Source organism: Sorex fumeus, unplaced genomic scaffold, assembly GCF_029834395.1.
Source record: "Sorex fumeus unplaced genomic scaffold, SorFum_2.1 ptg000013l, whole genome shotgun sequence".
NCBI lineage: Eukaryota > Metazoa > Chordata > Mammalia > Eulipotyphla > Soricidae > Sorex > Sorex fumeus.
In genome coordinates, this window is record NW_026606070.1 from 10,331,233 (window position 1) to 10,358,736 (window position 27,504).

At 40.6% G+C, this 27,504-nt stretch overlaps 1 protein-coding gene across 1 annotated transcript in view; it reads right to left on the reverse strand.

Annotated features, from left to right (window-relative positions):
• Window positions 1-27,504, reverse strand: part of FRAS1 (Fraser extracellular matrix complex subunit 1) — a 508,077-nt gene that overhangs the window by 122,113 nt on the left and 358,460 nt on the right. Inside the window, exons 32-37 of the mRNA XM_056111320.1 lie at window positions 24,962-25,078; window positions 14,834-14,948; window positions 11,832-11,969; window positions 9,746-9,778; window positions 2,555-2,686; window positions 1,313-1,438 (exon numbers count right to left, since the gene is read on the reverse strand). Of these exons, the coding sequence (XP_055967295.1) occupies window positions 1,313-1,438; window positions 2,555-2,686; window positions 9,746-9,778; window positions 11,832-11,969; window positions 14,834-14,948; window positions 24,962-25,078 (661 nt within the window). The remainder of the gene's footprint in view (window positions 1-1,312; window positions 1,439-2,554; window positions 2,687-9,745; window positions 9,779-11,831; window positions 11,970-14,833; window positions 14,949-24,961; window positions 25,079-27,504) is intronic.

Here is a 27,504-nt window from a genome sequence, read left to right on the forward strand (position 1 = left end):
AGAGTGCCCAATTTATGATAGAATTGATAGGTATTGAATGTAAAAGTTCCAAATCATAGAAGCATGGAAAAATGATTTTAAAATAAAATTCAAAATAAAAACTTAAATGATGGATTTATTAAAATTTTGAAATCTACATATCATATAAAACCTTTTCAAAAGTTTTATGAGAATCACTTTTTAGTGCTGTAAGTTCCAATGATTACATGGAATACAGCTGAAGAGTTGTTTCCATGGATATTATACTCAATAATTTCCTCGTAGATTACTGAAAAAAACATGTTGCATAATGTTTTTTTCAATATTTATTCACGCTTTGTATTCATCTATTAATCTTTCTCTGTCAACACTGTGTTAATTGTGCCTAGTGATTTAGCATTTCACAAAGTAAGAAAATGGTCATTTTATATAATCATTATATCACATATATTAATTGTAAAAAGTACATTAAATGTTGAGAAAATAGGCTATGATTATTTTGAACCTAAAATAACTCTCTTAGATTCTAGAAATCTATCTTAAGCAAGCTTATTTTAGAAAAATTTTAAAAATTATTTCAAATACCTGACTGTTGATTAGTCTTACCAATTCCACTTACCTCACAGAACATTCCCTCCCCTCTATGGGGATTATTTGAAAGAATACAGTGTTACATTCCTACAAGGAATTATTATAAAGGTTTTGAGAAAATGAAGATTGTGGGATCAATCATCCCAGGTGACCACCTTGACAGAAATAATTTGACTTTGATATGTAAAGTTCACTAAAACAATCTCCTTAATTGTGGTCTTAGTGCCTTTCAATATTTCCTGAACAATTAATATGTAGTCTTTTTTATAATTGGAGGAGGTACAACAATTATTAATTTGGAAAGCTTGTCATACTATCGCCTGGCATAGATAGCACTGTAAAGAGTGTCCCTTTAGATGGATAAAGAGATACAAAATTTATACTCATTAGAGTCGAAGTGTTAAAAGTATTGCAAAGGCTTATATACCGAGTGAAGAAAACAAATCTTCATAAGCAAACCACAGGACAGGGTTAGCTGAATTCATGTAATGTTCTGAATGCATTCATTCCAAGATTCAGAAGCAACAATTTCACCTACAATGTAAAGGAAGTGTTTCGTAGGTGGGAAGGGTGTCGAAGAAAAATAAATTCGAACTATATTAGCTGGTGGGCTAAACACTAAAGGCACTTTCCTTTTGAAGAATCCCCTCATCACTTGCCAGAGGCATTTGCTTTCTTCTCCAAGACCCACACAACTATAGGGCAATATCTGCCAAGAGGACAATGACAAATAAGCAACTACCTGCAGTCATGGGCCCTTGAAAGTCAGTTGTGTACTTAAGAAGCGCGCCGTGCTGTGGAGGTTTCAGAAGCTCAAAGTAGAGCTCTTCAGGGTCTGTCTTGGTATCGCTAACTGTCAACTGAAGCCCTGCAGTAAAGAGAACAAAGTATGGGGAGAGGGTGTGTACCAAAAAAACTGTACTCTCTCCTAAACCCAAACCACAGGGCAGGCTGAAAGCAATTTGATAGAGACCATATAGCACCGTGTAAGTCTAATCAACCACAAGAAAAGTGAAGACTGACAATATAGTTACCAATTTATAAGTAGGTTCTTCCAGATCAGCTCAGTGCATGAGGTAGCATCAGGGTTTGAAGTCAGAACTCCACACAGCTAGGCAAGCCCTTGAAGCCACTCAGCATCCAGGTTCCCTGAACACCTATGTTTTACTTCTACACATATGAGCCCATGAATGCCCACACATAGGTAATCCCTGACTACCTAGGATAGATTTTCTTTGAGAAAAGAATCTCAGAAATGTTTTTGTTGTTTATTAGTTTTTCCCTCCCTTTTCCTGTGATCCACAAAAAAACTAAGTTATTTCCACAATTGCTGCTCTGATCCTCATTGAGGTAAGGAGTGGGTAAAAGTTATATATGGATTAATTTGTATAAATTGGGTGACAATTTGAGACCATCATCCATACTTGGAAGCAGGAGAGGGAACTACAGGACACGCCTAACTAGCACATTATCCAGTTTTCTCTTAAAAGCATTTTTGGTAAAAGACTAAGTAAACTTCAGGAAAGCAGGCATTCTGACAGAGTAATCGAATCACATACAAAATAGCTGTGCACAAGTCTTATAACTGGGACTCTAACTATTTTCAACTTTTGAAGGTCATTGTAATCTGTCATGTCTCCAGTTTGATTTTTGTAAACAGGGAACAGAGCGGTCACTAAAACCCGCTCCCCTCTTTTTCTCTCTCCTCTCCTCTGTTGTTTTATATTTTAGTGAGGGCCACAAATCAAATGCCTGGAGGCTGAAAAATAAATTCTGTTGTACTCCATCACTGAGCATTGGTCTCCAAAGAGATTATTTCCTTTTCTTGGTGCTGTTCATATTTGCATGGAAATGGGCAGGATGAAGGTTATAGATGAGAATTGCACACAACTTCTGGAAACTTATAACTTTTGGGTCACCATCAGAAGTCTGAAGGGGACTGCTGTTTCCCAAACCATGTTGCTTTGGGGTTCCTATCTCTCACCGAGAGAAGCGCTTCCCCCTGAGGTAACCTCAAGCAGTGGAGCCATGACCTGGAAAGCCGGTAGGCGCTCATCGGTGGGCAGCAGGTGAATGGTGAGGGCCATCTCTGGACTCGTGTGCTCTCCATCGGAAACTAAAAAGAATAACACACACACATACACAAACACCAACTTGTAGTCTGGTCACCTTCAGAATCTTTCCATAAATATGTAGCCAGAAGATCTGTTTTAGATTACCTCAACACTTTGAAGAGATGCTTACAGAGGGATAAAGTGAGCACGACATGTGAGCGATTCTAACAAAGCTTTTTTCTACCAGATAACAGAAAGCCTACAGTTATTCTAAAATAGCAAGTTTCACGACAAGGTGATATTGATAAACGTGAGTGGAGAGGAAAGTAATACAAAATATGCCCTCTTCGATGCTCCTGCCATAGGCCTTTATTTATGGAATCAAGGATTTTTGATTCTATTCATTCTTCTAATAGTCTGGAGAAATTTTATTTATGGAATGAATGATTCTTGATTCCACTCATTCTTCTAATAACCTGGAGAAATATGTTCTTTAAGTATTTTTAGAAGGACTAGACGTGCTTATGTTTCATTAGGAAATATGTATTATTGAAAGAACAGAAAATATCCATAGAGATGGGTCTTATGACCGATGTTTAGCTCATGATTTATGCACTATAAATAAATGAAAGACAGCTTTGTGAACAAAGCAGTGACCTTAACATTTTATTTCCCTGGATGCTTTGACATCCAAGGGAACACTGATCACCTGAGGGATATGAAAGCAGAAGAACTGCCTGATGCTTGACTCTTGCTCCGTCTTTCTGCACGTTTCCTTCTGGGAAAGGCAGGCCTAGAGGAACAGCTCACCCTCCGCAGCCTCTGTATGTCTGCCTGCAGTGGCCAACGAGAGACTATAGGGCTGATTACTTTAAATGCGTGAGATGACTGCACTTGGGTCGGTTATGAGAAACGGGTCCCCTCCTTAATTATAAGACAGTAGCAATCTGACCTCTTCCTGACCCCAGGAAAACAGTGCTTTGTGACTCCATTTAGCTTTTAGTTTTGTAGATTTGCTTTATTCTTTTTGGGGGGGGGGGTAGCGGCACACCTGGGGGTGCTCAGAGCTTACTACTGGACCATACCGAGGAATCACTCCCAGTAGGACTGAGGTGCATGGAGGCATATGGGGTGCCAGGGACTGAACTCAAGTGAGCCAAGGGCAAGGCAGATGCCTTACCTGCTATTCTATTGCTCTGACCCTGAGGTTTGCCTTATTCTTGAAAACAAATCTAAAGGAGTTGGCCAGATGCACTCCATGTCCCGGAGAAGCCTGGAAATAGCCCTACTGCAGAAGGAAAGACATTATTCCCAGGAGAATGAGGGTTTTATGACCCTTATCATTCAATCAAGTGCCAAAATTATTGCCACTGCTTCTTTGTTTATATTCAATCTTCTCTCTGGATTACCACAGGTAGGGCTTAACTTTGGGGATTTGAGAACAAATTTCAATGAATCAGAGTTCTCCAAGGTCCCTAGAATCTAAGATCCACAAATCAAGTAAAAACAAATAAGAACAAATTTTTCCAGTGGTTTATGATGGTTATACTTTCCAGATGGGGGAACCTGGGGGAGGCTTCCAAATCCTTATTTTGTAAAATAAAAGAAGAGAACCTAAATAGCTTTGATCCTAACACATACCCACCAATACCATTAAGGTGTATCCTTGCCTCTATAAGTAAGTGGAAAAAATCTATTTTCCAACATACATTACCTAATTAGAATATTACATATTTTGTCATACAGGGTCAGAGTTTTGCAAGCAAACAATACTACTTGTCTACAAGAAAAGACAGAATCATGAAATTTGCTACTACGTGGAAGGATCAGAGTGAAATCAGACAGAAAAAGAGGGACAGATAGAGAATGATCTCTCTCAAATGTGGAACAGAAAGACCATAGAAAAGGAATAATAAATGGTCAAAGGCAACAGAACATAAAAACTGGCTTACCAGAGGAGACCCTAAGACAATGGCGGAGGGAAGTAGACAGGTTGGTGGAGGTGTGGTGTTGGTCAAAATGGGTAAATATGAAATAAAATGCAAAACCCAAAGACCATGTAGAACATCTAGATGTTGTTGGTACCGTGATGCCTTTTAGATCCAATGGTAAAGACCCAGCCCATGAGAAAGTATTGATAAGCTGGGCTTGGTTACAGTTGGAATCATTTGCTCCAGACCAAGGTAAAGAGATTAAGAGGATGAACAAAGGACAGTTACCCAAGATAAATAAAGAGTTCTTAAAATTCAAAAACAAGAAAACACACAATCCGATTTAAAGATTTGTGGGCATGGGGCGGGGGGGGGAGAGAGAGACAGAGAGAGAGAGAGAGAGAGAGAGAGAGAGAGAGAGAAGAAAAGCAATTGCCATAGAGACAGGCAGGGTGAGTGTGTGGGGGGGAACTGGGGACATTGGTGATGGGAAATGTACACAGGTGAAGGGACGGGTTTTGGAACATTGTATGACTGAAATCCAATCATGAACAACTTTATCTCACAGTGATTCAATAAAAATAAATAGGTGTGTGTGTGTGTGTGTGTGTGTGTGTGTGTGTGAAATAACAACGGTTGAGAGTGGGGAGAGAGCAAAAAAGAAGGGCTATTCGGCATGTTCTGCCTAGGGACATCTGAATCCATCACTAGTACCACGTGGTCCCCTGAGATGTGCTGGGAGTGACTCCTGAGCACTGTGCCACAAGAGACCCCTGAGCACTGCTGAGTGTGCTTTTCACCAAAACTCAAAAACACACATCTAAACCTAAGTATGGGTCAAAAACTTTAACAGACACTAACCAGGGCCAGAGAGAGAGAGAGCTTAAGAAGCTTAAGCACACATCTCTCATGGGACAGGAATTATATGCCTGGTTCCGTGTGACCCCTAAACAGCACCAGATGCAGCTCTGAGCACTGAGGACTGCTTGGGAGCCTCTTCTCCTAAAAACACAGTCACCAAATCAAAGATAGAAAGATGACAGATACGCCTATGAAAAGATGCTCCTCATCACATGTACTCAGAGACATACAAATGAGATACCAGTGGGCGACCACCAGAATGACTAAAGGATCGAACACTGGCAACCTCAAAGGCTGATAAGGATAGGAACAAATGGATTCTCATGCCCTGTTGGGGATACAAAATGGCAAGTCACTTTGGAAGACAGTCTGACTGATTCTTATAAAACAAAACATTCTTCTATTACTATACAACAACTGCAGTCCTTGGTGTTGATTCCAAAGAACCGCAGATTTATGTACATAATACGCGCAAGCACACACGCAAAGAACTTTATAACAACTGTCAAAACTCAAAAGCAGCCAAGATGTCCTTCAGAAGAAATAAAAACACTGTGGTATTTCAGATGATGGAATATGATTCAGAATGAAAAAGAAACGAGCAAACAAGGCACGAAAAGACACAGGGGAACTTTAAATGCGTACAACCAAGTGAAAAGGAACTGATCTGAAACGGCTGTATACTGTACGATTTTAACTATCTGACATTCTAGAAAAGGCAAACTATGGAAGACAGTACTAAGATTACTGTTTGTCAGAGGTAGGAGGAATGCTGGGGATGAGTGAGCAGAAGAGAGAAGATTTTAGGGCAGTAAAAATATTTTTTGTATTATGATAGACAAGCTATTATGCATTGGACCAAAGCCAAAAAATGCCTATCAGGAATGTGCCTTAAGGCTTTTTTTGGTGTTTATGACATATTAACGTAGGCTCGCCCTTGGTTTAAAAATGTGCCCTCGGGTGAATGATGCTGATTTTGGGGTAGGCTATGCATATGTGAGTGCAGGGACAATTTCTACACCTTCTTCTCAATTTTGAATTGTGGATCCAAACTTCACTTGAAAAAGGTCTTCAATGGGGCTGGAGCAATAGCACGGCGGGTAGGGTGTTTGCCTTGCATGCGGTCGACCCGGGTTCGATTCCCAGCATCCCATATGGTCCCCCAAGCACTGCCAGGAGTAATTCCTGAGTGAAGATCCAAGAGTAAACCCTGTGCATCGCCAGGTATGACCCCAAAAGAAAAAAAAGTCTTAAAAAAATTAAAAAATAAAAAAACTAAAAAATTTAACAAAATCTTAGACAGTACTCCCCAGATACATTGTTATAAACCAAAATTCTTAGTACAAAAGGAAAAGATGACTTAAGGATTTGGAGCTTGGAGATACAACTACATCAAGAGTGAGCTGGGAGCTGGGACCCAGGAAATGTTATCCCCTGAGACACTTCCCTCCAGTGTTGGGATCTGAACTCTGCCAGCTTCAACAGGAAGACAGTGCTGCTGTTTTCCTATCAATTTCCTAACCATGCCTGAGTGGGGCAGATGCCAGCCCCGTCCTCAGAGCATTTCCCTCCCATCCGTCAGAATGCACAAACCCTCTGTGCTCTTACAACTGCTTCTAGGACTTGAGTACAAATATATTCACTTGTCTATCTCTTCTGCTGGACCCCTCTGGTTCCTTGCACTCAGTGAATACCCAAAAAGTTTTTTTTTCTTTCTCCGGGGAGGAGTGGTTTCGGGACACACTCAATGGAGCTCAGGGTTATTCTTGGGTCTGCACTCAGGAATCACTCCTGGTGGTGTTCAGGGGACCATCTGGGGTACCTGGAATTGAACCCAGGTTGGCTGTGTGCACAGCACATGCCCTACCTGCGGTGCTATCTCTCTGACCCCCACCCAAAGCCCAAAAAGCTTCTATTGAAATACAATGAAATACAATGTAGCACACAAGGAGTTTAAATTTACTATACTTACATCTTTTTTTTTTTTTTGAGGAACAAGATGGAGTCTTTAATGTTGACTCATTTATTTTGTAAAAACAATTTTTACAACTCTATAGAGGTTGTTGGGGAGTGCTTTGTATTAATATCTGATTCTATTATAATCCTTTTTTTCCCCTTTATTTAATTTTATTTTTTTTAAAGTTGTAGATTTACAATTTTTTGTGCTTTGGTTTCAATTATACAATGATCAGATACCCATCCCTCCACCAGTGCCCATTTTCCACCACCATGGATAATATCCCTCCCACCCCCATCCCCCCATCCCCCCTGTCTCTGTGGCAGGGCAATCCCCTGTGTTCTCTCTCTCCTTTTGGGTGTTGTGGTCTGCAAAAGAGGCATTGAGTGGCAAACATGTTCAGTCCATAGTCTACTTTCGACATGCATCTCCCCTCCTGGGAGGATCCTCCAAACATCCTTTATTTGGTGCTCCCTTCTCTATCTGAACTGCCCTTTCCTCTAGGATACCTGGCTGGCCTCTAAGTTATGGAGTAATCGTCCTGGTGCTGATCTCAGCTATTCTTGGGTATTAATCTCATACTTTGTTACTTTATATCCCCCAGATGAATGCAATCTTTCTATGTCTATCCCTCTCTTTCTGACTCATTTCGCTTAGCATGATACTTTCCATATTGTACCACTTGTATGTAAATTTCATGACTTCATCTTTTCTAACAGCTACATAGTACTCCATTGTGTAGATGTACCAAAGTTATACTTACATCTTTTATAAAAATTGTGTATGTTAGGGTTAGTCCCAAACCATGTGTGTGTGTGTGTGTATATGTATATACACACACATATACATATATACACACACACATATATATGTACCAAAAAAAGTGAATTTACTTTTTCTGTAAGCCCTATTCATTTCCTCCAAAGTGACATAAATGTAATCATAGAGTTGACCCTCAAGAATTCTGGGTCAGAACTGCAGGGCTCACTGGTAAGAGATTGTTTTCAATAAATATAGGAATGCATGAGTTGTTCTGCCTATAAAAATAAAAGAAACTCCAGGAAGAAGCAAACTAAATTCAAGTCAGATGAACCCATTGTCCATTTTCTCTACTCTGCATAGTAGGTTCAAGGATCATTTAACGTCAAGTCCTAGAGAAGTTAATTGTTCACTCTTTCAAATCTTCGGATAAGTCAAGATTTGGAGGAAGCTAAACTAATATTACCACAATACTTTTCTTCATGATCAAATGCACACCCTGATAAGACTAAACTAATTATCCTAGGCTCAAGAGTCAGACACGTGCATTAAAATCCTACTAATGCTGCTTCCCACAGGTAGAAATCCAGGTACAATATTTGTTACAATCACTTTTAGTTTCCTAGGTTTTGACATGCTAAAAATAATACATAATTTGACAATATGGCTATAATTATTAAATGAGAGAACTTATAAATTGCTCTCATGTTTTAAATTGTATATTCTACAACATGAAATGTTATAATCTGTAGTATATCACTGCCAATTGTATGAATTATCTGGAGGTCTCTTGCTGAAAATTAGTTGATTCAACAAAGACACAACATTGGAATTACTGCTCATCTAAGTAATTTTTAACCTTTAAAAAAAAAAAGAAAGGTCTGCGAGATTGAGGAATATATTCCACCAAGATTTACCCCTGCATGAAATATGACAGTACATATGGATGGTTGATTCCCCTGAAATAGTTCATTTCAACTACTCAGCTATTTAAGAATGTTATTTATGGTCAACCACCCTCACACTAGACTTAACAAGAAAGCTTGTCCCTCTGTTACCCCAGCATGGATGCAGACTTGATTCTGTCTTTTCTTGTTGGTTCGTAATTTCTATTGCCCTGGGAATTAAAACTAGGATACTGTGATTCTGTACACAAAAAGCTCTCAACTGGGTTGAAAAACTAACAGTATCAAAGCTGTAAATGAAAGTCTCGTTTAAGACTATATATGACCATTATTCATCATAGTGTCACACAGGAATGATTAAGTGTCAGTCATTGCTCAGGGAGGGTTACATATATTTAATTATTGTTTATGGTCCCTGTTTAGGGATTAAACATAAAAGAACAATGAGGCTGAGACATTTTCCCAGAATAGGCTGAATCCCTGGCATTCTAGACTCTAAAAATAAGACTCTCACAACTATTGCTTTTTTTTAAAAAACAGATTTTAGGACAAGTTTAGGTGGAGCTAAACAAAATGATATCCTTGACGGATAACATAACATTTAAAGTAGACCTTAGAAAATAGCTAACTGTAAATGATGAACAAAGCAAAAAGGACTCATAAAGAAAGATTTCCATTTCCTAATAAAATGGAGATAAAAATCTTCACCTGTGAAGTGGAATTTCACTGATTCAGGAAGACCTGAAAGACCAAAAGAGAGAAAAATCAGTACATTAAATAATTTAGGGTCAGAGGCAGATTCTGCAGAAGTACTAATTGTGAGGCAGAGGTTAGAAAAGTAAAGGACCTTTTAATCTAAATTATTATGGTTTAAGGGAATATTGTTAGGTCATTTGAAAATATTATGTTAAAATTGATGGTACTGGCACTAATTTTAAATAACAAAAATAACCACATCATGGAATAATTTTACATCAGAGCCGTTAGTATGATTTATAATGCATTCATTGGATCCCATTTTATCAGTACATAAAATTCTACAAACTGGTGAACGTGGGTGATGTTGTATATCACTGACAAGACTCTCTGGTGGGTCAATTCCATTGTGGAATTGAGTGATGCCTGAGACATTGATTTACAGACTATAACAGCGTGAGAGATTTATCTAGTGGCATTTATCCCATAGATTATATGGGACAGGCTTCTGTTCTCTCTAGAAAGGCTTGAAGAATTTAGGCAAGTACAGCAAATACAGAAATAACTTCAACCACAGTTGCTTTCCCCCTAATCCCAGGACATCCTGAGTTTCTTGTAAGGGAGATCTTCTACAGCAAGGGGTTAGAGAAACAAGAATGTTCACGGGCTTTGAGTTATCCATTTACTAGACACAGGAGATGCTCTGTAGCGAGGAGACCCATCCACTCTCTTGGAGATTTTCAATCTAATTGAGGAGCTAATCATTTTCTGCATGACTACCTTTATATAAATAATGGCAAATAGTATAGAGGTATTTGCCATACATTCAAAAGCAGTTCTAATATTTAACTCATGTTCAACTCACTGTAAGAAATTACCAGTTATTCCATATGAACAAAGACACCAGGTAAAGATAGATTTTTGTCTTAATCACATTAAGTGATGCATATTGTTAAAGACTGCAGAAATATTTTGGGTTAGAGACTCAAAAAATTCTCTTCGACCAGCAGCCTCACTTAGTGGAGGGAGAGCAGAGGAACAGTGGAGCGGGGTGCAGCCCAACTTAGTATAGTGGAAGTATACACACGCGCGCGCGCACATACACATGCACACACACACACACACACACACACACTCGGTTGGAGTTAGAGACTTACTTTCTACATCTTTTCTTTAAGAAGGTGTCTCTAGCAACTCCTCCTTTTAAACACAAAAACTTCACCGCTTTCTCTGTTCTTAAGTGAGAGATTCTCTGGGTCCCTGTACCACTCATCTCACTGTTTTCTCTTCTCCACAGGTATCCTCTTGGGTCTCCACTTCATATCCATTCCCATCAGACTGCACACAGAGTTCCACTTGAAGAGTCATTCTCCCCAGTCTTAACATCTGGGAGTAGGGACTCACTGTGCATCAGAGATATTCAGATCCTGACAGGCTGACAGACCCTCTGGAGAGTCACCCCCACTCTGCCTGACCATCCATTTTCAAACACATTGACTTCGTTTCAATCCCCAGAACATCACATTCTCTTCCTGCCCAGGGCCTCGACACGGGTCAGTGCCCAGGTTCAGTGCCCTTCCTTCAGAACGCTTCCTAGACAGCCCCAACATGCTTACTTAAGCCTGGTTAGCTTCAATCCTCCCACCATTGCCAATAGCCTCCGGAAGCCGCCTTCACCAACCTCTCAGTCCAGGTCAGCTTTGTCCTGCCTCCTTTTACCACTGAACACTCTTCTTTCTTTCCAGAGCTACTATATCAATTTTCAATTAAACATTAATTAAATTCTCTCTGGAAGGCTACATTCCCCCAAGCTGCCAAGAACTGGATTCATACCTCTTTTTCTCTCTCACGCAATATTTTGAGGGTTTAACACAATTGCCATGGAAGAGGCACAAACTGGTATTGAGTGAAACTATGCCTGCCTGTGTGAGTCAATAACAAACGAGGAGATACACTGGCTCACAAGTCTCAAGCTATTTTTTTAACTTTTATAAACAGTGTCAAATGCCAGGGGGACGATGAGAAGAGGCCGGTGAGTCTGTTGTGAAGATCTGCAGAGAAGAGCTTGGGTATCACAGAATAAGGAAGGACTCATTACCAGCAAAGGAGAAGGCCATGATTTCCTGGAGATGGGGGGCAGCTGGAGGAGGACGGTATAGGACTCGGCCCTGGTTAATATCTTCCTGGGAGAAGTATCTGATGGGAACGTGAGGCTGATCCTTGTATTCAATGGTACCTGGAGGAGAATCACACAAACATTGAAAGGAACTGAGGACAACTGAATGACCCCGGACACACAACTCCCTCTTCCTCAGTGGGAGTCTTTTCAGCTTGGGAAGCAATTGTTCCCCAGTTGCTCTTGGTACACTGTCGTCTATTCATTCAAGAAAAGGACATGTCTGAAATCCCACTAGACTCTTGTCTAGGATTTGTGGAATATAAACAGGAAATACTATGTCTACTGAAATATCCCAAAGCAGCTTTGACCAGCTAGTTCTCCATAAGTTATAGGCAAGAGATTCTCCCAACTGAGTTGCAGTTCGAAAGTCAAGATCACTAAGAAGTGGCAGAGACGGGTCTCCCGGGAAAGCTCAAAGGAGATTTGTCTCAGTCTAGTCTTTCCTTCAGTCATGTCTGAGTCTTTGTGTTGATCTGTGGCAACAACAATGCAAATCTTCGTTGTTGGAAAGATTGGACTTGCACACAGCACTCTGCTTGGGACAAATCAGGGGATCCAGATTTGCCTGTTACTTCGAAATTTTGCCATCCAGAGCAATGTTGGGGTCAAGCTTTCATGGTCCAGTAACTCTTTAAAAAGTTACTTGTTGGGGGCCAAGAGAGGGGATAGAAGTTAAAGTGCTTGTCTTGTAGGCAGTAGGCCCAGGTTTAATTCTTTTCACTGCATCTAGTCCCTCAGCACTGCCAGGAGTGATCCCAGAACATAGAGCTAGGAGTCTAAGTAAGTCTTGACTACAGATGCTGTGACCACGAAACCAAAAATAAATAAATAAAAGGAGGGCAGGTATGAGTTTTGGTGGTGAGCCATTCGATTTCTGAGGGGCTAAGAGACTGACAACTATTTTCCAGGAGACAGCCAGCCTACTGGCTGTCTTTCCTTCTATCTGCATCATACAGAGAACAACTCTTTAAGACTTCACAGATTAACAAAAAGAGAAGGGTAAACTTAAGGTTTTTGATCCTTAGGGGTTTTATCAAAAGAGTAATGCAATTTAATGTTTAGATTAAATTTATTTCTCAGTGGGAACCTGACCATGTGAAAGGCTGACTTCCAGATATGTGGTGGGCGTGGGGGGGGTCCAGCCTTAAACACAGGAGCACGAAAGTCATAAGAGAAATTGGTTTCTGCTTTTGCCAGAAATACCCCAGTATATTAGGTAAATTTGAAGGTAAGAGGCTCAAAGGCTAGAGACTGGTGGCAGAACTCACATCTCCTCTGACTGCAGTTCTTCATTCACATTGTTCCCCTCAGAGAGCAGTGAATTTAGCTACTTGAAAAAGGGATTATGCAGGTGCGGCTCAGTCACCTTAAACTCTCTGCAGAGATTTAATTTTTGTGTTTTGGTTTGGGGGCCACACCTGGCAGAGCTCAAGGCTTATTCCTAGTTCTGCCTCAAGGATCACTCCTGGATAGCTGAGGGGTGGGAGGCGGTAGAGGGGAGGGGGGGCACATATAGGGTGCTGGAGATTGAACCCGGATTGGCCATGTAGAAGCCAAGTGCTCTACTAGCTGTACTATTACTCCAGCCTCCATTTTTAAAAATTTTACTATTATTATTTTTTAAATTCTTATTAGTGAGTACAGTTGTAGACTTACAAATTTTTGTGCTTGGGTTTCAGTTATACAATGATCAAGTACCCATTGATCCACCAGTGCCCATTCTCCACCACCAAGGATCCCAGACCCCCCCCCCCCCCCATCTCCCACACTCTCCCCCCCACCCCCGCCCCTGCCTCTGTGGCAGGGCATTCCCTTTTGTTCTCTCTCTCCTTTTGGGTGTTGTGGTTTGCAAAAGAGGCAATGGGTGACAATCATGTTTAGTCTATAGTCTACTTTCCGCATGCTTCTTCCATCCTGGGAGGATCCTCCCAACACCCTTTATTTGGTTCTCCCTTCTCTATCTGAGCTGCCTGTTCCCCTAGCATGTGCGACCAGCCTTCATTTTTTTTTTAACTAAAAAAACATATTTTTAAAACCCACCTGGCAATGTCCAAGGCCTATTTATTCCTGACTCTATGCTCAGAGGTTTAGGGGTGCCTGTGCAGTGCCATGACCAAACTGGTGACCGCACACAAGGGAAATGCCTTCAGTCCCGTCCATTCGCTCTGGCCCTCATCAGAGCTCCTTATTCTTAGTTCATGTATCTATGTCCCTATTTGATAGAGCCCCTGGGACTGGGGTGGGAAAATCAATTCTGTGGTTGAAGTCCAGCCATACACCCTAGATTCTTTTGTTTACTTTTTAAAAAATTTTTTATTAGTGAAACACCATGAGGTACAGTTGTAGACTTACAAATTTTTGTGCTTGAGTCTCAGTTATACAATGATCAAGTACCCATCCCTTCACCAGTGCCCATTTCCCACCACCACAGATCTCAGTATCCCTCCCACCCTCCAACCCCCCCCCCCCCCCCATCCAACCCTGCCTCTGTGGCAGGGCATTCCCTTTTGTTCTCTCTCTCTTACTGGGTGTTGTGGTTTGCAAAAGAGGCAATGGGTGACAATCATGTTTGGTCTATAGTCTACTTTCAGCATGCTTCTCCCACCCTGGGAGGATCCTCCCAACACCTTTATTTAGTGTTCCCTTCTCTATCTGAGCTCCCTTTTCCCCTAGCATGTGTGGACACCCTAGATTCTTAGTAACAGAACTGTAGGCGCACAAGCTGGCCCATTCACCTCTGGCTGACCACCGTGTTTTTCTCTTACCCGGTACAAAATTCCAAACAGGGGCAAAGGGTAGGAATAATGGTAACTCTTTAAATCCTCAAGAAGCATAAGCAGATAAAACCGGGGAGCTTGAAAACCTAACAAGAACTGAAGGACAAAAGCATCCCTCAAAACTTCATTTCCTGCACAGCTTACCTTGATTTGGATGCAGAGGCAGGGTGATATTGTATACAACCTTCCCACTTGGCTTTTTGGAGTTTACAAAGGAGAGGGAATGAGGCTGAATCACAGTCAAGCCGTCCTCTCGAGCCTATACAAATTAAAAGAAGACAATAGAGGGGAAAAATGGAGAAAAACAAAAGCCAGCAGCAAAACCAAACCTCATTAAACACATACACACACAAAAAAAAACCTGACTCTGGGCTTTTACATTAGTCACACAAAGCACAATTAATTTCCTCCCAGAGTTCAAAGAAAGATCGAGTCTCTTGCGATGCACATTTGTCCCTTATGCCTTAGAAAGCTAAGAAATGTATTGGGTCCCCGTCATTTCTGCTGGCAACTTGGCCCTTCGCTCCCACCTCTGAGCTGTGTCCCCCTCCCCCCACACAATATTCTCTAGGGGAAGCTCATAGTGGTACATGTGTGAAAATGAATTGCCCCAGTTGGGTTTTCCTGTTTGCAGACTGCTATGACCCTGCTCCTCTAAATTAATGGGCTACGGTTGTACCTGGTATCTGGCAAGGAGGGTCTTCGCGCAGCCTTCCAAATTTACTACTGTGAACTGTGATGCTTTCTGGCTTCCAAGAACTAAATGTCAACCCATGCAGACAGCAAAGGCAGCTGACCATCTGAATCCAGACACTCAACAACCTGGTAGCTTATTAAATCCCATAAGGGCCGTCACTGTTTTTCTGTCGCCACTGTATTATCTAAAAGAACTAGATGGCTTTTCTCTTCTAGCTTTTATGAATGAGTCAAGTGAAATTAATCAGAAGGCTCTGGTACCCTTGGCTTTTATTATCCATTCACCAGCATATATCCATATCCCACAAATACTGGCAACACTCAAATAAATAAATAAATAAATAAATAAAAGACAAATTCAGAATCTCATGACCAGGCTGTGACAGTAACACAGAGAATAAAAAAGAAGAAAAAAAAAAAGGAAAAAGTTGTATGAGCCTGGACCCATGCCTGGGTCTTCCCAGGCTGTTAAGAGAACAAAAATATCTGCTCACTGCAGGCTCTTCCTCACTGACCCTGGAGCCTGCCCTGATCCCTGGCGCTTTGAAGCTCTGCTTCTGGCAGAAGGAATTTCCCCATTTAGGAAAGGATTAAGCAGGACTCAGTAATTCTCATGCAGGAGGGCGTGGTGTTCCTCCTTTTAACCATGAAAAGATTGAAGGTTGCAATTGCTCCGTAATTGTCCCCAAGGCATACTAGTCCTGGGGAGAGGCGGCATTTGCAGGTTAGGACAAACCCTTATACTTAAGAGTCATATTTCAGGCTATTGCTCAGGTCTGGAATGTAAGAAGCAAGAAAAATCAGAATTGCAAATAGCAGCTGGCCTCTCACCCGAAAATAAAACAGGACAGCAAATTAAAAATATGTGCACTATACAAGGCTTGCACAGATCATGTGTGCACACACCTAGACAGGTGTGGCCAGGGACACTTGTTCAGGGCTGTTTGTAATTTTTTCATGTCAAAGTCACCAGAGTAAAAATTCTCAGAGTCTGCTAAATTTTAAAATATAGATGTTCCTCAAGTAAAGCAATAAGAAAAAACAATTGTCATTCTCTCTTAGACACGGGACTATGAAAAGGGGAAAGAGTTTCACCCAAGGAAACAATATATTATGAATATAATGAGTATATTGATATAATTTCCTTACTAATAGAAATGGCTACTAGGCATAAAAAGAAAGAACTTGATTCTCTGAAGAAAGCAATATTCAGGTTGAGATATATTAGCGTATAATCAATTTTAATGCTGGCCATTTGGAATGCTCAGTATTTATCAATTAAATGTGGCAAGAAATGAGAGATTGACTTTCATGGAAACCATTATCAAAGGCATTTTTAAAGTTAAACGCCTGTCAACAAAAGAATATCACAGAGAAATGGTTTCCATAATATCCCCATTACCTTACACTATCCAGAATCCAACTATTTCTCCCCTCTACACTACCACGGGGCTGGAGCGATAGCACAGCGGGTAGGGCGTCTGCCTTGCATATGTCCGACCCGGGTTCGATTCCTCCACCCCTCTAGGAGAGCTGGGCAAGCTACCGAGAGTATCTCGCCCACACAGCAGAGCCTGGCAAGTTCCCCATGGTGTATTTGATATGCCAAACACAGTAACAAGTCTCACAATGAAGGTGATACTGGTGCCCGCTCCAGCAAATAGATGAACAATGGGAGGACAGTGCTACAGTGCTACATTACCACTACCTCTACATTGCCACTAATCCTCTGGGCAGGATTGCCCACTCCCAGGAATTGCTGAAGCCTCCCATCTACTCTCTTGCTTCCCCTACCGTCAGTTCCAGCACAACCATCAGCGTGAGTCCCAGTGGTGGAGAGTCTTGGGCGCTTTGGTGGTGGTGGTGGGGGGGGGGGTGGGGCATAAGTACCTTTATGCCTCAGTCCATACACTTTAGCACCATAATAACTAGGGCACCAAAACAGGATAAAAAAATAAAAAATAAATCCAAAAGACCTCAGGGGAAAAGGATGTAGCTTAGTGTGTGAGGGCCTGGGTTCAAGTCCAGGAATCCCAGCTCCACAAAAAATTTAATAAATAATAAATAAGGGGCTGGAGGAATAGCACAGCGGGTAGGGCGTTTGCCTTGCACAAGGCCAACCCGGGTTCGATTCCCAGCATCGATTCCCAGCATCCCATGGTCCCTCGAGCACCGCCAGAAGTGACTCCTGAGTGCAAAGCTGGGAGTAACCCCTGAGCATCACCAGGTGTGACCCAAAACGCAAAATAATAATAATAATAAATAGGAAATAAATAAAAAGGACATTAGACTCCTGCTTAATACTCTATAATGTGGTTCCTCACTTCCTTTAGAATAAAAACCAATTCTTTATAATGGCCTGTAAGGTCTGATGTAAAGTCTTCCTCCCCCCAACTCCCTCCCCCACCCCCAACCTATGAATGAATTCACTGACTTTTGCCCACTCTGCTCCAGCCACGCAGTCTTCCTCCTTGATCATCTATCTACAACATGTTCCCAACTCCATGCTTCTAAGCACATGGCTCTCTGAACACTCTTTCCTTGGGAATCTGCATGACTATTTCTCTCCTCTCCAGCATCTCTTTCCTTAAAGGTCATTTCTTAGTAAAGCCCACCCCGGGGTGGAAGGTGTCTAATGACAATAATCTCTTGGACTTTGGTATAGCACTGAGGTTACCAAGTGGAAGAGGGGCGGAAGAAGTGGGTTGGAAGTGACACCAGGACAGTATAGGAGAGGGAGCAACATACATAAGCATAAACATAAACACACACTGAACCCTGCTACCTCATCTGCAATTATTAAAAAATGTAACACACACACACACACACACACACATAGAGAAAACAAGCATTCACAATGTAAAAACCGTTTGAAATCTGGAGAGAAAATGTATTATTACAAGCAAAAGAAACCATATGTACTTTGTAAGTTATTCCAATAAATAAAAGAGGATTTTATTCCGTATTTTTTAAGAACTTTAAAGTCCTCATCAGTTATTTATAATTACATACGGTTTCCTCTGACCCTACCATTTTGATCCCTTTCAAAACATGATCTGTGCTTTGTTTTACCATCCAAACAACACAGTATATAAAATTTGCTTATTTATTTTACTAGTTATCGATTTATCCCCAAGATAATATAAATACCATGAGAGCACAGAACTTTACTTCTTATGATGGATATCAAGCATCTAGCACATGAAAATAAGGGCTCAATAAAAAATTCTTAAGTTAATAAAAATGCCATTATGAAAAACTTACATAATAAAGTAAGTAAAGTATTTAATAAAAATTTCATCGATAATTTTAAATATTTCTATTGCATTTCAATGTCATCTAGAGAACGAGAGGGTTAAACATTTTAACATTTAAGTCTTAAAATATGTACATGACTTAAACCTTCAGGTCAGGATTTATAAACAGCATTATTGTTTCACCCTTCATTAAACGAAAGATCAATTTTAGATCTTGACTCTCATTCTACCAAAGAAGCAAAGCTCATGACCAGCCAGAGAAATTAGATGTCCATGGATAATGAAACAAGTAAAATATAGGCACTACAAGAAGTCATCTTCTTTGATAGTTTAGTTAGTACAACACAATTTGATGTTGTGTGAGAACCTACTATGTACAAGGTACCAAGCAAAGAATTATGGGAAACGCAAGATGAATGAGGCATAGACCCTTTCCCCAAGGAGTTCCAGTTTTTAATAGAAACAGGGAAATCATAAATAACTCTAATACTTGAGAAGCTGAGAGTGTGAAAGTCTTGGATAAAACACAGCAAGAATTCAAAGGATAAAGAAACATTTCCAGAGATTAGAGATAATAATTGTATTAGTGTTTGAAAGGCCTCCAGGGGAAACATGGACACACAAGCCCACAGCCAGAAAACAAATAAGCAAGTCTGGACTTGAGTTTATCACAAAATAGATCAACTGTTCTAACTGGATCCCTGGGAGTCCTAATGAGAGTGGTTCTGAGAGAATTTGTGATACAGCACTCTCTCCAGAAATGAACAAAACTAAACAAAAAAGGCTTATGCAATGCCTTTCCATCAAATGGGTGCCTTGGGAAATCCAACCCTGGATAGACCAATTATTTTTAAAAAGGAAATAATAATTAGCCCATGTTTGTAGAGGCAGACAACAAGCAACCTAGGAACAGGGGCATGATGTGGTGGTGGATATAGTGCGATACCATAGCACACTGCAGGTACATACATGAACCCTACATATTTAACCATGCTAACTCAACTTGAAAAAATTAAAAACTTTCATTTGGCAATTTCTTGCCTTAAATGAGCTAATCAGACAAAAAGAAAACCATATAATAGAAAGAGCGGACAGAATTTGATATACAATATACAAAGTATGTGTATATACCCATATGATTTTTCACTCGCAAAACTAAAACCTACATCCATTGAACTCACAAACCACCATTCAACTTTCTACTTCTAGGAGTTTGATTACTTAAGATAGCTTCTATAATTGGAATCATATAGTACTCGTCTTTTTTGAGATGGCTTATTTCATTTAAGATAAATAATATCTTCAAGGTTCACTCACACTGGCATATGAAAGAATTAATGCTTTTTATAGTTTGTAACAAGAGTGTTAACTTTCATGGTTTTAATGTACCAAGTTACTGCACTATCACCATCACTCAAATGCCCCAGACTCTCCATCACTGTCCCTATGTCCTTTCTAGACTGTTTCTTAGGATTCCCTCCTCTCTTCACTGCGTGTTAATCTCAGTTTTACAGCCAAAGGCCAAGGGTTTGCCATAGTTAGATATTGCATATTTTCTTAATTTGTTTCTCTATAAACCAAAGATGAGTGAGATCATGTGGTATTCTTTTTTGCCTGACTTATTTCACGTAACATGATCTCTCCAATTCCATCCAAGTTGCAGTGAACTGCAATGTTTCATCTTTCCTTATATTCCTTCTTGCGTATAAATGTGTCACCACTTTGTTACACATTCATCACTTGCTAGATATTTTGGTTGTTTGCACATCTGCTGCTGTACTTAGTATTTCAATGAACATGTATGCATGCATATTTCTGAACTGTTGTTTGTGTTTGTGGGATAGATGGCAAGAAGTGGAATCACTGGGTCATAGGGATGCTCTGTCCTTAGTTTTTTCAGAAACTGTTTTGCTGAACCAGATGATATTCCCACCAGCAGTGAAGGAGGATTTCTTTTTCACCACATCCCTGGCAACACTGGTTGTTTCCAGTATTTTAATGCTGTTGTTATTGATATATGCCACTCACATTGGTATGAGCTAGCTCAAAATAATTCTGATTTGCATTTTCCTGATACATTTTTGAATAACATTATGTTGTTGTTGTATAAACACATTTTTTTTTGGTTTGCTTTTGGCCTGCACTCAGGGGTGCTCAGGGTTTACTCCTGGCTCTTACACTCAGGGATCACTCCTTGCAGTGCTCACAGTACCTGGATGCCAGATATTGAACCCAGGTCAGCTGCATGCAATGCACGTCTACTGTACTCTCCTGCTCTGGCCCCTTTTCCATATGTTCTGGATCCATTTATTTGCTGTAGCACAGTTCGGTTGCTTTTTGGCAACTACTTTGGCTCTTGTTAATAATGGTGCACTGATTATGGGCGTGAAGGATTTGATGAGACTCCACTAACCCTTAAGGCCACTCGATGGGGTTCAGGACACTGAGCTTTTTTTATTTTAGATGACTGCATCACTTTTTACTTGGCCTCCTTGTTTCTTGCCTACTTCCATCCTAGTCATTCTCCACCCTGAGTCAGAATGACCAAGTCATTTCTCTGTGACAAATCCTTCAACATCCCTCTAGTTCTAATAGCCTTTCAGGAGAGAATGGAACCCCCTCCGTCTTATCTTTAAGGTCCTCATGATTGACTCTCTCATTTCTTGTTTCTTCTCCACTGAGGGATTTATGCTCCAGCCACTGAACTTACGGTAATTCCTCAAGCAGGTCATGTTCTTCTGTGTTTGCATCTTTTTCCACTTGCTGCTCTGCCTGTAATGAATCCCTCCCTCCCCCATTTCTAGGCTAGATAAGTGGATCTTAAGTGTAATGAGCAGAGCTGCAGCACTACCATTCTCAGAATTTGTTAGAAACACGCATTCTCAGCTCTATACCAGGCAAGTGAATCAGAAAACTCTGGGATGGGCTTCAGAAATCTATGACTTAAGAAACTCTCTGGAGAATTAGAGTGCAAGATAACATCCGAGTCTATGTTTTAGATATAATTAACTACTTGACTAATTCAGTTTACCACCTAGAGAAGCCCTCCTGACTTCTCCCTTGCCCATGGAACTTGGGGTCTCCTATTTGTATCCAGACTATGGCTCTGTCATATATTTATCATTTTTTTTTTTGCTTTTTGGGTCACACCAGCAATACTCAGGGGTTACTCCTGGCTGTGTGCTCAGGAATTACTTACTCCTGGCAGTGCTCGGGGGACCGTATGGGATGCCGGGGATCAAACCTGGATCGGCCATGTGCAAGGCAAACGCCCTGCCCTCCGTGCTATCGCTCCAGCCCCCCATTTATCATTATTTTGCAATGGCTTATTTATTTGCTTGCCATTCCCTGCTGATTCTTAGTTTCTAGAGGATAGTGTGGTGTGTGTGTGTGTGTGTGTGTGTGTGTGTGTGTGTGTGTGTGTGTTTGGTATCTCACCTAGCTGTCTTAGAATTCACTCTTGGCTCTGTATTCAGGATCACTCCTAGCAGTCCTTGGGGGAACATACGTGTTGCCAGATATTCAGCCGGGGTTGGCCACATCCTAGGCAAGCACCTAAGCCTTGTACTATCTGTGTGGTCCAGAGACTGTGTTTAAAGATCATTCATACTCCAAATGCACAAATTTGTGCACATGGAACAAATTAGTGACTAGTGACTCAAAAGGATTTGAAGTTAAATGTTGAAGAGTTAACCGTCAACATATGTGTGACTATACCAATATGTATTTAGCATATGCATTCTTAATAACTTTATGTGCAAAACATTTGCGCTTAGATGACTGCAAATCACTGAACTGAGAAAGTGTTTTTGCTACAGATTACAAGTATGTCCTGCAGTCAATAGTACTAATTAATGATCCCCAAATGCAGAAATGATGTATGCTTTAAGGAATAATTTAGTAGAGCAATCACAATTTATAGGAAACTAACCATGTGCTATCCTGATATGCCAAATGACCTAATTTTGCCAACATGCAAACCTGAGACCCTACAGGTTAAGGAATTTGAAGAACCCCCTGGATGTTCAGAGCAAGGAAGCAGGAACAGAACCGTCTTCTTGGCTTCCGGCCCATTTATTTCCTCTAAACTCAAAATAACACTGCATTAGCATTTGGCAAGAAATGTGTATGCACATTTTTCTTTATACTTTAGAGAAAATTCTGATCCAAGTTCCTCCAGTCAGAATGATGAATTATAGACTTTATAGTGCTGCTGAATTATGATTTCTTTAAATTACGGTTTACGGTGGAAATGCCGATACCAGCTATTCATTAAAAACTTTCTATTTCCCCTTTTATGTCTCTGTCATGCCCCAGACCCATAATTTCGAAAACTACGGCTGCTCTCTTTGTTGTGGCTCAGGGCTGATACACTGCGTGGGAGTGTAATTATGTGGGCACTAACTAAACTGTGGATCCATAATGATTAATTTATAAGGTCTAATATATGCTGTGGTGTTGGCTGGAAGAAGGTTCTGGCATCGCATACCCCCTAGATATGGGGTTACAGTGGATTGGCTAATTGTCTGAACCAAGTTTCATGTGCTAATTTAGCTGTCACCTTGCTTCAAATCTTTCTGTGCAAACTTCCTCCTTCTCGCACAACCAGCAAGACCGTCGGTGCCTCAGTCGCTCACCTCTACATCCCTACCGCACCTCCTGTGCTCTCTGAATTTCTCTAGACTTATGAAACTATTGGCAGTTTCCCCAACAATCACATTTTTCCCTCTCAATTCTGGTTTTTATGCCATTATCTCTCCATACCACATACATCTAAGCTGCCACCCACAAACCCCAAACTTTGTTGGTTTTTTTCTTTTTTTTTTTTTCTTTTTAGGTCACATCCAGCAATGCTCAGGGGTTACTCCTGGTTCTGCATTCAGGAATTACTCCAGGCGGTGCTTGGGAGATCATACGCGATGCCAGAGATCGAACCTGGGTCGGCTGCATGCAAGGCAAACACACTACCCCTACCTGCTGTACTATCGCTCCGGCCCCATCAACCCCAAACTTTTATCTGGATTCCTCTACTTGTCTCTGTGGATTAAGCAAAAGAATCATCTTCTCCTGGAAACTTTTCTAATAGGCTACTCCAAACAGGGCACTAAAACGTAGAATAATGGTTTCTCCAGGAACGTAGAGCAATAACTGCCTGAACAATTATACCCAAAAGTCATCAATTAAATAGACATGTACTGGAAACTCCTTCCAACTAATCGCTCAAAGGGGGACTCTAATCTGTCCAGAAGGATACAGAAAGAACATCAGCAATGCCAGAAGTCAAGGTGGATTCCATGTAACCTTGCCTTCACTCGAAAAATTTTAACTTTCTTTTTCAACATAAGGAGGAATATCTTCACATGGCTATCATTGCTGGATCCACAGTCTGCATTCTGGGCCAGATGTTCATTGCATACAACTACGGGACATTGACCAGACAGAGCTAGTACAGTGAGCACGGCTCTGGTGTTGCCGGCAGCCAAGCTAGGTTTGATCCCCAGCCCTCTATACGATACTCCAAGCACTATCAGGAGTGATCCCTGTGTACTGAGGCAGGATATTCACCAAATACACATCTGACAAGGGGTTGATATCAAGGATATACAAGGTACTGATTGAACTCCACAAGAAGAAATCACCCAATCCCATCAAAAAATGGGGCGAGGAAATGAACAGAAACTTTTGCAAAGAAGAAATCCGAATGGCAAAATGGCACATGAGAAAATGCTCTACATCACTAATCATCAGAGAGATGCAGATCAAAACAACAATGAGATATCATTTCACATCACAGAGAGTGGCCCACATCCACAAGAACAAAAGCAACCGGTGCTGGCGCGGATATGGCGAGAAAGGGACCCTCCTTCACTGCTGGTTGGGAATGCCGGCTGGTCCAACCCTTTTGGAAAACAGTATGGACAATTCTTAAAAAATTAGAATTTGATCTCCCATTTGACCCAGCAATAGCACTCCTGGGAACATATCCCAAAGAGGCAAAAAAAAATTTTTTTTTTAATGAATCACTGTGAGATAGTTACAGATTTACAAACTTCTGTGATTACATTTCAGTCATACAATGATTAAGTACCCATCCCTCCACCAGTGCCCATTCTCCACCACTCATGTTCCCAGTATCCCTCCCCACCCTCCCCTCGCCTCTGTGGCAGACATATTCCCTTTTACTCTCTCCTTCCTTTTGGGTGCTATGACAAGAACAAATTTTTTAATTAAATTTTGATTTAACTGAAAAGGAACATTCCATCAACTCCCACTGCATGCCTCCCCAAAGTGGAAACTAGGGGCTTGCCCGCCAACTCACGGTCATGTGTAGCGTGGCTCCCAGAGAGAGTTTCGATGCTTCTGGTGTCTGTGGTAAAATGGCAATGTTGAACATGCGGCTCTGCAGATGGGTGTGGGCATCGGTGGCACTGGACACCTGGAAGGCAAGGACCCCGTGAGCCAAAGAGCTGCCCTTGACTATGTTTATGCCTCTCTGGACACAGTTGTCACCGATTCCATGTCTTCCTGCATTGCAATTCCCTGCTCTTCATATTTTAATATTATTTTTTGACTGACTTTAGAAAAAAATATCAAATAGTTTTAGGTAATTCTGAAAATGCAGAAAAGTATAAACAAGAAAAAGTCATCTAGGATTTCTTCACCTGGAAATAGTAGCGACTAACACATTGATGTCTTCTCATTTAATCGATTTTTTGATGCATATCGCAAGCTTTCTGCACAAGCGTCTGCTCTAAAATTTTACTTAATAAAATATGTGCATGACACTTTGATATATCATTAAGCATTCTTGAAAACATAATTGTTGATTGCCATATGCCTCTCTATGCACCTACAGTACACAAGTTTTATATGTGATTTTTATTCTGTATTTTTCATCTTTCTCCAGCACAGATATTACAGCTAGGCAATAAATCTCAGTCTCATCACTGCAAGGCATGATTGTTATTTATAATTAGGGAAGTGATCACAAAAATCAACTATTTCCTGCTTCAAAATGGCTGGAAAATGATGATTTTCCTATGCATCTTCTCCCCTTCTTCAGGGTTACTGAGACGCTTCCTTAAACTCCCTTCACTATTGTCTGTTTCCAGGCATCGCACAAAAATTGCAGTGACTTCCATGGCAATGCACAGTCACATTCAGAGCAAATGGAGGGGTCAGGATTCCGAGAAAAGGGAGGAAACGAAGTCTCTTCTCTATGTGTTCTAAAGTTACAGCTAACAGTCTTTCTATATGTTGGCCACTTTAAAACCTGGAGTTAAAGTTTCAATTAATAAATAACATTGATTATAATAGCTATAGAATTCATTGAATATCTATCATGGGCTCAGCCTTGTGCTAGTTACTTTTCACACATTATTTTATTTAATCCCCACTGAATAGATTTTGCTATTTCAGTTTTTTGTAAACGAGAAAACTAAAGGTCAAATTACCTAAGTGAGGTGTGAAGGTTACAAGGTAATGGGGCCAGGGGATTCCTGATCTTCCTAGTGGGCAAGATGACTTTTTATTTTTTTGGTAGCTTCTGAAAATTAAGAAAGGGGAAATAGAGTAAGTCTCTTCAAGCAAAGGGACAGGACTCAATGCAGGTAGTGAAATGAGGGCATGTTACTGATCTAGAGAATCTGTTCTGACTTCCTTGGTAAGGACACGGTTTGAAATCTCATTTTAGACCTCATTCTGGCAGGTCCACGTCCATGTGATCTGGGGGCTCCTTTCCAGGTCCCCAAGGATTATAAATGTGCAAACTTTCTTCTCACTATGCCATGTTCTATTTTAATACTACTTGCATAAATCCCCAGTACGGTAACAGATGGGAGGTATTGATGGCACATGACAGCACATCAACATTAAAATGGAAGGAATTAAATCCATGCAGCTCATTGTATTGTATTTTCTGCTTTAAAGGAAAAAAGAAAAGTCATTAGAATAGCATCTTTCTTAGTTTAAAATCCTTTAGGGACACTAACATGATGAATGGGAAAAGGTGCTAACCGTTTATTTTAGCACACAAGCTATACTGTTTGTGTTGTTTCCAATCAAAATCTGAGGTAAGCCTATAAAACAAGAAGACTTTAAAAACAAACACACCAAAACTTTTACATCCAGGAGAACATAATCTCTGAGGGTTGTTTCATATTTGCAATAAAGATGCTGTCAGTGTTCAATGCACTTTCAGATTGCCTTAGAGGAAGCTCACAAATCATGGAGGAAAGTCAACTTGTTACATTTCGACCAAACATAATTACTACTCTTCTTACCAGACATGGTTTTGAATAACTTTGGGCTACTTTTAAATGAGATAAACTCTCACCACACACAAAAAAAAAATTCTAGGAAATATCCCATAGGCTTGGAAGGACAATTTTTTTCTAAGCAATGAAGTTCAGCTAAATGTCTTAAACTCTTACAGGTTTGTTAAAAAGAAATTCATACGTTTTGCCATTTTACAATTACTCACTTAGTAACCAACCTGCAAAAGGAATCCAATACCATTTTGAGTAGCTGCCGAGAATCCCCTGCCAGGGAAATTCTCCATACTGGCCATGTTCTTCTTTCCCGATATTTCTGAGAGCCAAGGCAGCTCCAAAGATTATATTTTGCTGAGGTGATTTCTTTTGATTGAGGTCTTTGCCTCTATTCTGACTCAATATTTGAAGACCACGGAGTTCCCAGAGGTTCAACATGAAAAATTAAGTTGAGCAAAGGCTACATAATGTTTGTGCTCTCATTGGACATTCAGTGCGTTCTGTATAATCTCATTTTAATGGTTTCCAAATTTATTTCAACTTGCTCTCTGGGAAAGCACATCTTTTACACAATATAAATTAATCAGGCAAT